Below are 11,466 nucleotides of genomic sequence, written 5' to 3'. Positions count from 1 at the left end.
CTGAGTGACTGAGTGATAAGGTTACACCACTGGTTGTAGCTTGAGTTGTGTTGCCAAATTAGCCCATTTGTTGCTAGATTTCCCAGCTTTTCAGACCCCTTTAGTGCCTTTTTTGTTTTTTCTTCAAAAAAGCATCTAGCAACAAACCCTAGCGACTTTTTGGACAAACCTTAGATACTTTCCATAGAAGAGAGTTGCAAGCATTTCCCCGCAAGTGCGAGTGTGATGGGTTTTGGAGTTTCTAACTTTCTCTCTGAGTGATCATTTCATTTTAGTAAATGTGGCCGAAATCACAGCCACATGTAATAAATAACCCATGTTGATGTATGTTGATTTTGTTGGACGATGTTGCGGTTCCAAGATTTTAGCAGTGCAGAGCAACAGCCTATAAACTGGTCTACTGTAACCCTCGTATTGTCCCGTTGACCGTGCAACTTTTGTCCTCCCGGGTCAAAATTGATCCAATCTGTTCGACTGTTTATAAAACATGAAGTACAACATGATTATCCAATAAATGCATTACACCTTTTCAGTCAACTTCTCTGATCCTGCTCCTCCTCCTCTGATCAGTAATTAGTTGGATGCAATGTGTGTGTATGTGTGTATCCTGGATAGTAAAATGCAGAGAAAAACACATTTATATGAGACAGAAAGAAGAAAGAATCTGACACTACTAGATTACAGGCCAGTGTTTTTTTTCCTGGTAAACACTTGGGATCCTAAATTGACCCTGCACTGACACGGCAGGTTGAACCTGTGAAACCTAGACTACAGATTAGACGACATCACACTGGCATGAAACTGGAACTGGATGCCCTGCCTTGGCCTCGGGTTCCCCCCGGCCTGCTGTCCAACCACGGCCTCGTACAGACAGTCACACAAGAAAGCAAATGTGCTTTATTTGACGGAAAGTAGGGACCCCTCACTTTGGGTAATATTTTATTGGGGAACCCTGCATCATTATCCCTCAGTTTTCCTTTAAAATTAGAGTTTCATCTCTCTGTACTTGCTGTACATGCTGCCGTGAGTGGACTTCATCTGTGTCTTTTTTTTGTTGCTATTTTTATTTGCAAGAGGTCAAAGTTTAATTAACAATGCTTTATGTCCCATGATGCACTGGGCCTGTGAGAGCATCTGTCACAAAGGGAACATTGGAACCAATTTGTCATCTGGAGAGGAAGAAGGCTTTAATCCCGCCGATGAAAATAGAAATGTCCAGAGAAAGATGGACGTACGAGCGGAGAGATGACGAGAGAGTGACAGCCTGGAGAAGAAGAAGAGGAGGAGGAGGAGGAGGAAGAGGAGGACGGGAAGGAGGAGGAAGAGGGAGACAGTAATCCTGTCTAATTCACTTAGTGTTGCGCTGAGGGAGCAGGACACTAAGAGGATTTGGGACATTCTCTAAATTAGATCAGCAAGAATAACAAACTGCAAGGAGAAGTGGAGTGGAGGGAACAAGGGGGCACACAGGGAGAGGTGGCACAGAGGAAGGGGCAGATGAGGGAGGGTGGGGGAGGGTGAAGGAGGGGGAGACAGGAGAGGGTGGAAAAGTTCGATCCATCCAGAAAAAATTGAACGAATCCGCTGATGGGAGGTCTGAGGAAGAAAAAGTTTGGTCGCCAGTTTGAATCATTTTGACGATCCTGCTTTGAAACTCATATCTACAGTAGCTGCCTGTGAGCAAGGCATTAAATCCATAACACGCTATCAAAGAGGTTCTGAGGGAAAACGAGAGAGATGCGGAGAGGCATATGTCCGTTAAAGAACTGCCACCTGTTGTCTAAAAGCACCTGAAAAATCTGTCTCAGCGTCTCAGATCACGTTTGTGTTTGATACTCTAGCGCCAAACGCCAAGCCGCTCCCATAATCCAGACAACTGTTTTAGTCCAACATATCATTAATCTGCAGCTCTAAACTCTGACTTTTACTATTAGTGATATTAACTAGGTGTTAAGTTGTAATCTGCAGTAAAGCCCTTTGCAGAAGTGTATGCTGAGGTTGACAGTGGCTGGTTGATCCATTCATACTGTAATACTGATCCTGTTACCACCACTAGCTGCAGATCAATCTCACCTACTTACACTGCACCACTGTGTGATTTAGCAGCATTACCGCACAAATACAAATCTTATTTAATGATCTATGCAAATGAATTATCAGTGATTCTTTTGTACTATCCATAAACGTATCGATAAGACCAATTTCAAACCAGTTTGGATGAGGATGTTCATAATACTGGTTATACTGTGTCCAATGAAATGACTGCTGATAAATGTCTTTTATTATTATGATAACCTGCTATATCTTAAGCTGCTTATGCTAACACAGCCAATTATGTTTTTGATGATTGTTGAATGATTTATTGCGGAAAGGCTAATAATAATCTAGTTGGATAGAAATATCACTGCCACACAGGAAACAGGTTTTCATCCTATAATGGATTTATTTGATTTAAGAAAGAAAGAAAGAAAGAAAACTGCAATTTTTTGATAAAGCTAAAATGTGTCACAACACATCATAAATTAAACATTGTGGAGCTACAATGACGCCCCGGCCTACAAATCATATTCTCCAAATATACAGGAACACGCTTGTTTGGTATATGACTCAACAAAAATCACATGATCATCATCTTTATATATTTTCCAGTATAAATAAAAAATGCATATCACAATATCTGCTCAAAAAATCACAATATGATTTTTTTTTTCACTTATTTGTCTGTTTATCTTCAACAAACATCGTGCCTATATATAAGGACATTGAGGATGAAAGGTCAACTATGATCATGGACGTCAGTTCAGAATGCAAGGAGAAGAAATCCATGAAATAATAAATAATAAATAAATCAAATTAGTCTCGTATGTCCTTCTTAAATAAATAAGGATAAATAAAGTTATAAGTTACAGACTAATCTGGACATAGTATAAGAACCAAAGAGTAAGATAAACTCCTCTTACCATGACCGCCGCCCCATGCTTGGTGACCAGGTGAACTTAAATGGGAGGTGGTAACGGTGAAAACATGACAAGAGCCAATCAATGATGACGAAAGGAAAGGAAGTGAAGCAAGTGAAGAAAGGAAGAGGGGAATTAATGATGCCTTACACATGAATTACAAAAGTCTGAAGGAGCTGTCTAAACACTGTTCAAGACATCACAATATGAACTATAAATTCAACATATATTTGTTTAAAAGCCACCAAGAGTCATTTTCTGTGTCATTTCATGTACAGTACGACATGTGGTGCCATCTTGGAACCTATTCAAGTCTTATAATGTCTGATCTGAGTCCCACTTAAACAACCCCAGGCTTGTATAGCATTTTCAGCTACTAGTTTTAACCTGGTCGGACACAACAGAACAAAATGTTCCTCACTGAGTGATCTCACTTCCTTTTCATTTTCTTTAATTCTAACCCAAGTGTATAAATTTACTGTGTGTGTGTGTGTGTGAATATACATTTGATGATTTTGGATGTGTCCATGTCTGTTCCTGTACATATGTGTGTGTTTGGGCGTGTGCTGGGCGCGTGTGTGCTTGGCGGTGTTGGGATTAGGAATCGATTAAGAGGAAATTGGACTGCAGGCAGGCAGGGGGGGTGGGGGGGGGGGGGGTGGGGGGGTGAAGGCTGATGGGGAGGCTGGTCAGTTCTGGCAGCAGCAGCCTGTGGCATGATTACAGTGTGCCTCCAGAGCAGGCCGGCCACCAGCTTGTTTGTAGGGGATTAGAGAGAGGAAAGAAATGAATCATATTTCTAAGTCCTGAGTGTATCTGTGTCTGTGTCTGTGCTTCGCAGTCCATATGCTGCTGCTGGGGGATTACAGGAGCACACGGCCTGCAGAAAACAGGAGGGGGTCTATCATTCTATCTATCTATCTATCTATCTATCTATCTATCTATCTATCTATCTATCTATCTATCTATCTATCTATCTATCTATCTATCTATCTATCTGAGTCTGAGTTTATATCTGCGCCATCTAGAAACTCATAAAACTCATTTGTCAGAGCAACAATGCAGCTTTTTTCTACAAGTGTGAACTGGGCAAACGACTGCAGGCTGCTGCACTTGGTTAATAAGCTTTTGGACAGGCCAGTGTTATGCTGTGTCACCATGAAGCTGAACCCAGCTCTGTGTTCTCAGGCTAAATCCCAGTCAGAAGGCAGAATCCCACTGTTACTGGGCAGCCTGAGGAGAAATGTGCAACGACCGGCCAGGACACGTGGCACCGTGTCACAGTGATCAGAACTGAATGTCTATCTGCGGTTGTATAGCCCCAATTACGCATTTCACAGAAGGACGTGCAGGTTCAGCTTCTACTCAAATGTGCACTGTAGCTTTTACTCAAAGTTATGGTTAAGTTACAAGGTTAAGAGAAAAGAAAGAGTTTCAACAAAGTTTATTCAGGGGTTTGATGATCAAAACAGCAGCAAAATCGACCATGATCCAAAACAAAGGATACGCTTCATCCTACCACAAATGAATGATGTTACATTATCCCACATCAACAACACACACACACACACACACACACACACAGACAGGAGAGGCTGGAAAGGTTCGTTGTAATATATTATTCAGCAGTGACTCCTTCACTTCACAAGCAGTGTCATCCGTTAGGATTTGTGCTGACTTCACATTGGACACATTCAGTTTTCAACATCACTGCCAGCAGAGCTGGTATCGTTTTCCCTTTGTGAGAGTGTGTGTCTGTGTCAACATGGCAAAACATGGTCCTGGAGACACAGACTGTAGCCAGAACTACCACAGAGGTGGTTGCCGATACTGTTGTAGGTGTTTATATGTCTGTCTGTGAGCAGATTTTGTCAGCACAACAGCAACAAAACTGTGCATGAAACACTTCAGGTGTGTAGCTGAGATCAAAACCAAGGCCGAGCTCGAAAACGGGAGTGGTCCAAACAAGGGCACTGGAACAAGGGGGTAGGAAGTAGTGAAGGGGCCATTGGCCGCCCACTTTACGCCCCTGGTGCAGATCACTGTATCTTAGTTTTAATCATTGATGTCCACTTTTAGACATGATGTAAAACTAGAGACCATCTTGTGATTTGACCACACCAGACATGATGACCCTCAACATGTGCAATGCCGTTCCTTTTCCATCAAGGTCGAGGAAAGGCGGTTAGGAAAGCAGATTTTGACTTTTCGACCGCAGCCTGTGAATGTGTGTGTCATCGTTGCAAAATATGGTCCTGGAGACACCACTACTGGGAAGTAGAATAGAGTACTCATGGGTTTGTTTTATCTTTAAATATTTATAATCTGATCATTTGCTGAAGTTTATAACATTAAATTCAATCCAGCGTGAGTCATTTTCATTTAAGTCAGTTCAGTTCATACCAGTCCAGTTTTTTCCACTAGCTACAGTTTAAAAACCACCTTAGTTAAGACTCAAAAACATCACTATGGTGTCTTTTTCTCGACATATGTGTCTTGTATTGTTTGTATTATGTGCATTGTGACTCAAGGCCCACAGCCTTGTTTTAAGACAAGCACCCCCAACACACCACGCAGCTAACAGCACAGCCTAAAACCTTTCATGCACTGCACTTTTCACAACCCCCATGGAGCTGACCCTCTGTCCCGCTGGTGGCAGGAACACACAGAAACATTCAGCAATCCAAAAATAATCTGCACATCTCTGGTGCTTCAGTTCGGGGCTGGTGGAGCGGTACCCTGTGTTATGGTTAGTTCTAATCTGTTTTCTGTCCTCTCTACCCTGCTCCCTCTCATCTCTGCCTTATACCCACTCAACCTCTTGTATGGATTAGTGGAACACTCCCAGAAATGGATTCCCGATCTCCTCCTCGTTGGATGTTAGACACTCCCTTTTTTTTTTTTTTTTTTTCCTATTGCAGCCCTAAAGGTTCAGAGGTATAGAAGCTCAGATCCACTGACTTACAGAACACAATGACCACAGAGTTTTAATGAAGTTGTTTAATGTCTCAGAAACATCATAGCTATCTAGCATGGTAGTGGTGAGACTGGTCAAACACAGGAGACAAATGAAATATACAAAATAATTCATGTCAGAAAAATAAGCAGAGAAGATTATAGTAATGCAAAAGATAAAAGTACAGTAAATGATTAAGAAGCATAAACAGCATTGTATCCTATTACTGCTACTTTTATTGGATAAACCCCTGAGTTTGAAAAAAAAAAAAAACAGAAGAAGCAGAGACCAGAAAAATATAAACAGAAAAAAATAGAAAGTTGGCAGTTTTCTAGAAAGTAAGAAAGAGAGATTCTGTTGGGTGGAGCGTCTGCGTAACAACACATCGCTGATACCAGACATGATTGCATTTTCAAGTTTTAATATTTACAAAATAACAACAAAAAGAATATTAGCAATGTCCATGTCAGCTGAAGACATAATATTAATGATGATAGTAATAATACTGATAATAATATCAACTTCAAAACAAATTACCACAATTTTTACTTCAACGAATTCACAGATTTTTAAAGAAACATAATGTTGTTTAAGTCTAATACAAAAAAAAAAAAAAAATCAAACAATACATCAAACACATAAAGTGGTACCCATCACATCTTTACAGGTGGGAGGTGAGAGAGGCACCTAACTCTCTGTGCAAAGGGGGGGCTGCAATTTGCGGCCCAGTCCCTTCCCTTTCTCCGGCGCAGCCTTCTCTCCCATCAAACACCAGTTCAAAAAAAGCAACCAAAAAAAAATATGACAAAGTCATTTATAAATTCAAGAACTGCTTCAACAATTCTCTAACCTCATGCAAACACTGTGAGATGGAAAGGGGGGGGGGGGCTGGGTACTCGGCTGCCAAGCACCACAATGAAACCATTGTTGCCCAAATTGTCTGGAAATGATCCTATTAAACCAACAATGTACAAGCCATTCTGCTCCCGATTACAACCATGCTCAAAGGCAACAGGTTTGTACTGCAGTCACTTCAGTGAGCGACTCTCCCCCCTCCGCTTGTATATTACACACAGGCTGCAGAGGGTCAGTATCATACAAGGCTACTGGGAATCATCCGCTTCTGTCTGCTATACAATTTTCACATGATACTGAATTAGTGGCCACCCTGTAAAAGACACCTCTCCTGGATGTCTGCATGAGTTAGTTGAGTTGTTTGGCTCAAAGCTTTTTGAGTCAGCTCAGTGATGAAAAGCAGCTTCAGAAAAAAAAAAATACATCACAGAAAATACAAGAGAAAGTCTAGAAGGAAGAAATGAACAGAAACTTGGGCTGTCGTCAGTTTAAAACGTCGATTTCAAGGCTGTCTATGCATTAATTAAACTTGTAGGTCATTGAAAATAAGCTCAGCTTCAAATTTGGTTCAAGTCAAGGCCGGTCAAACAGTTTCATCTCTATCAATCAAACCAAAAACAGAAAAAAAAAAATCCATAAACCAAAACTACAGAGTCATCGATCAAAAATATCCTTTGTTTTGCATGTTGACGGTAAAGCCTCTTGTCACCAGTAATAGTTACACTATGTTTAAGCAGCAATTTCAACCTTCTAATTCACTGAGCTGGAGAAAAAAAATCTGCTGTTCCTTCTCAGTAATTTGATTTTATTGTACAGATATTTTAATCTTGTGCCGTTCCTTGATTTCAAGTCTGATTTCTATGCTGTTGAACTCTACTGTCATCTCTTTGTTACAATCACCAAGCCAAGCATCGACAGATTAGTTTACTTCCACTTATATTTTTCTGCAAAAATGAAAAGATTATTTCAGCTGATTAGGTCTTCAACTGATAATGATTAATTGATTTCTGTGTCTCAAGTTCTCTTCCTTCTTCTAACACACACCAAAAGCAATCTTGGGTTATTCACACCACTTCGATTTTGTTTGATTTCTCACTTTTTTCCCCTACCCCCCTTCCCTCCCCGCCTCCCACTTCCTGTTATTTACAAGACCTGGAACTTCCAGGAGTTCTGGTCTTTGTAGTCTAGACAGTCAGTGGCATTGAAATTGAGCTTCCAGGCAGCTTGGTCCTTGTAGTCTAGACAGTCGACAGCTCCGAAGCCCAGCGAGGCAGCTGTGTAGCCCTGTGAGGAGAGCGAGGCCGGGGACTGGCTGAGGGGCCCGCCCATCGAGGAGGCTGTGATGGGGCTCAGGGCTCCTCCGGTGCCTGACAGCTGCGGGTGCATGGGTGACAGGTAGGAGCTACAGTCCAGGCCAGTGAAGTAGGAGGAAGAGCCTGCGTAGCTCTGGCTGTACGCTGGGGCCTGGGTGTAGGTCATGGGGTAGGTGGTGGTGCGCTGCATGCAGGGGGTGGTGGAGGCAGACAGGGGGTCTGGCAGCGGAGAGATGGAGGCTGGGCTCCAGATGGACACCGTAGCGCTCGCTGAGCTGGAGCTTGGGGTGATGGCGGTGCCTGGAGGAGGGGGTGGAGGGCTATAGGGTCCATTGGTGGCGTTGGCACTGGCCTCAGTGTTTGCATCACGAGCAGGGGACGCCTTCTTCTTAGGGGGCCGTGGTTTGGACTGGCCTGTGCTCTGCTGCTGCTGCTGGCGGCACTTGGCACGACGGTTCTTGAACCAGACCTGGAGGATGGCAGATGATTATGAAATCAGTATTTAATTATCTAATTATCATGAAAATAAACAGTAAATGTAAAATCTGCTACTGTGAGGAGAGCTATCTCTCTCTCACACACACCAGCACACACAGACATACAGTCTGACAGTAATAGCCTATTGCATCAAAATAGCATTCAATACTAAAATAACACGGTATATGATGTGTGTGTTACCTGGACTCTGGACTCCGGCAGGTTGATCTTGAGGGCCACCTCCTCCCTCATGAAGATGTCTGGGTAGCGGGTTTTGGCAAACAGAGCCTCCAAGATGTCCAGCTGTGCGCGTGTGAAGGTGGTGCGCTCCCGTCGCTGTTTACGCGGGGTGCCTACGAGCAAAAATCCACCTTATTATTATTATTATTATTATTATTGGGATATTATTATTTTCTCATCGTTTTTTTTATGGTTTTGATATTTAAAAGATAAACCTTACGAAATTCCTCACAATTTAACAGACACATTGGAGAAAGCACGAAGTTCCAGTCTATATACTAAGGCTATTAAAATACCCCAATACATTATTCACGTTTTAATAAAGTTTAATAAAATTTCAGTGATTACTTGTGAATTAAAGAAATTATTTTAGCTCTGCCTCGCGGCACAAATAATAAAACACAGGCCTGTTTTCTCTTCTCTACGTTTTAAGAACTGCCGATACTTTGGATTTATAGATATTATTCTACCGAACATGTCCAGAAAAATAAAGCTTAATACATTTTAATCGATAGAATAAAAGAAATGTTTTGTTGGGTCAAAGAATGTCTTGATGATTGATGCGTTTTATTTGATCGAATAAAATGATGAACCGTCTCATATTTTCCATAAATGAGACAGTTTGAATCGAAATATACAGTGTGAAGAAACGAATTTTTTCTTCCATGTCATAAATTCACAATTTACATTAAAAATCTGAGTCTTAAAACTTGGTCGATTCAAAGTCTGATCTGCGACCAGAAGGCCAAGCTCCGTCTGTAACACGCCTCCTGTCGTCGGTGCCAAACCTCGGCATCGTTTCATTCAAACTCTCCTGTCCAGGATGACAGATGCTGATCAGGTCATGTTTCCCCCAAACAAACAATATAAGACGTGGCCTATTCATTCACGACTTAACATTATGGTATGGCTCTAAATAAAAATACAATGAGCATCCGTCTGTAAATAGGTTACACGGTAAGAGCAACAGATTGGAGCCTGTTTTAATGTTAAGTCCGTGTGAGAACAGGCTGCATTTCCATTCACACACCGTTTTTTTTGTTTTTTTTTAATTGTTTTTTGACTCTGTAATCCGCTGAACTTATAGGTCAAGTGAACACATGTTATGATGCCTGAAGAATCAGAGACGTCTATTCATACACATAAAAAAAAGCATAAGCTTAAAGCTAAATAACAACAAAAAAAATGCATGCAAGCGAATTGTTCTTATTTTAACTGACCATTTTATACTAAATATTTTCAGTTTCATCATTTCAACACGAACGTTTTCACTTCAAACAACAGCTTTAAATACATTAAAACATCTACAATTCAAGTCACAGACTCTTACTTACTGGGATATCCAACGGCGGCGGAGTGGAGCAGATCCATGCCCGGGCCGGACAGCGTTAACCCGTTCACGGCGTAATGGGGTTGCTTAATGTAGGACATCATGCCTCCTGCCGGCTTTAAAACACTCCCTCACTCCCTCACTCTCTCTCTCCTTCTCTGTGACCGGGGGCCGGGTCTCCTAGCTAGTCTCCAGGGGGTGTCTCTCTCTCTCTCTCTCTCTCTCTCTCTCTCTCTCTCTCTCTCGTTTTTTCCCTGTCACTCCCTCCCTCTCTGTTTATCTTTAGTTGTCTGTCACTTAGTTGTTGTTTTTGATTTTTCTTTGCTGGCCTTCTCCTTCACTGCCTTTGTAAACTACTGTGACGTAGCGCAGTCGAGCCAGGCACCTGTGGTTCTAACTTTTACACCTGTTTTCACCTGATGCGTAAAAACACAGCAGATTTAGGAACCCGGTGTATATTTAATGCTTCTCCTAAGTGGATAAAAACGATAACTACAACTCAAATTAACACAAGATTATGAAAGAAGTGACCGCACCAAAAAAAAAAAATGATGAAGGCTAACTGAACAAGACTCGTGCTACGATAGTTTTTCCAACCAAGTCGTGCGTAATTGCCGCGCGCACCGACGTCGCCAGGAGGAAGATGCAAATTTAAAAAAAACAGCAGTTCCAAAAGAGTTGCTGGTGCTGAAACGAGTAGGGGCCCCTGACGGTCCCTGGTCCCTAAGGTGAGGATGTGGATCTGCAGTGTCGACAAGTGAGGCGAGCAAGAAGAGACGGGCTAATTAGAAGTAACTTCTTACCCAAGTAGACACCCAGAGCCCTCCCTCCCTCCCTCCCTCTCTCTCTCTCTCTCTCTCCATTTCTCCTCTCTCTCTCTCTCACGTGGGCGCGCCCACGCAAACGCGCGCGCACACATACTGTAATTATGTATTCATGTTGAGCTTGCAGTGCCACATATGATGTTATTTGGGATGATAATTTAACACAAACTCTGCTTCTTACAAGATTTAGTTTACATGTCTCTTATTTTTTAATTTGTTGAAAAGTTAAAATGATCCAGAAAACTTTAAGTTGTAGCAGCAGCAGCGGCAGACACTTGTTGGTATAACTACATTTAGTGCATAAAGATTAGGCTACTAGGCTATTAAAGAAATACAATAACTTAACTCAAAAAAGGGTTTGTTCAGGTTCATAAAGACACACAAGTTTATCTAACACAATTATACTGAATGATATATTGTCTGAGTTCCGTCCTGGTCCCTGGGTTTTAAGAGAACCCCAATAACCATCTTGGGCTTTTCGAGTCTTTCCTTATTGTTATGAACAATTTTCGAA

The 11,466-nt window shown here is 41.8% G+C and overlaps 1 protein-coding gene across 1 annotated transcript; it reads right to left on the bottom strand.

Annotated features, from left to right (window-relative positions):
* Positions 1-7,911: 7,911 nt before the first annotated feature.
* On the bottom strand, positions 7,912-10,862 carry LOC130167973 (homeobox protein otx5-like). Its single transcript, XM_056374526.1, has 3 exons — positions 10,133-10,862; positions 8,760-8,911; positions 7,912-8,550 (listed from the first exon to the last, which is right to left on the bottom strand). The coding sequence occupies exons 1-3, from the start codon at positions 10,230-10,232 to the stop codon at positions 7,912-7,914; spliced, it is 891 nt and encodes a 296-aa protein (XP_056230501.1). The 5' UTR covers positions 10,233-10,862.
* Positions 10,863-11,466: the final 604 nt, after the last annotated feature.

Source organism: Seriola aureovittata, chromosome 4 (genome assembly GCF_021018895.1).
Source record: "Seriola aureovittata isolate HTS-2021-v1 ecotype China chromosome 4, ASM2101889v1, whole genome shotgun sequence".
NCBI lineage: Eukaryota > Metazoa > Chordata > Actinopteri > Carangiformes > Carangidae > Seriola > Seriola aureovittata.
Note: the sequence above shows the minus strand (reverse complement) of the source record. Positions and strands in the feature narration are given on the sequence as shown.

Bases quoted from the DNA above. Each gene is read 5' to 3' on its own strand.
- LOC130167973 (XM_056374526.1), bottom strand. From the start codon at position 10,232: ATGATGTCCTACATTAAGCAACCCCATTACGCCGTGAACGGGTTAACG. The intron at 8,912-10,132 runs GTAAGTAAGAGT...TTTTGCTCGTAG, and splicing joins CGCCGCCGTTGGATATCCCA to GCACCCCGCGTAAACAGCGA. The intron at 8,551-8,759 runs GTAACACACACA...GCCATCCTCCAG, and splicing joins TGCCGGAGTCCAGAGTCCAG to GTCTGGTTCAAGAACCGTCG.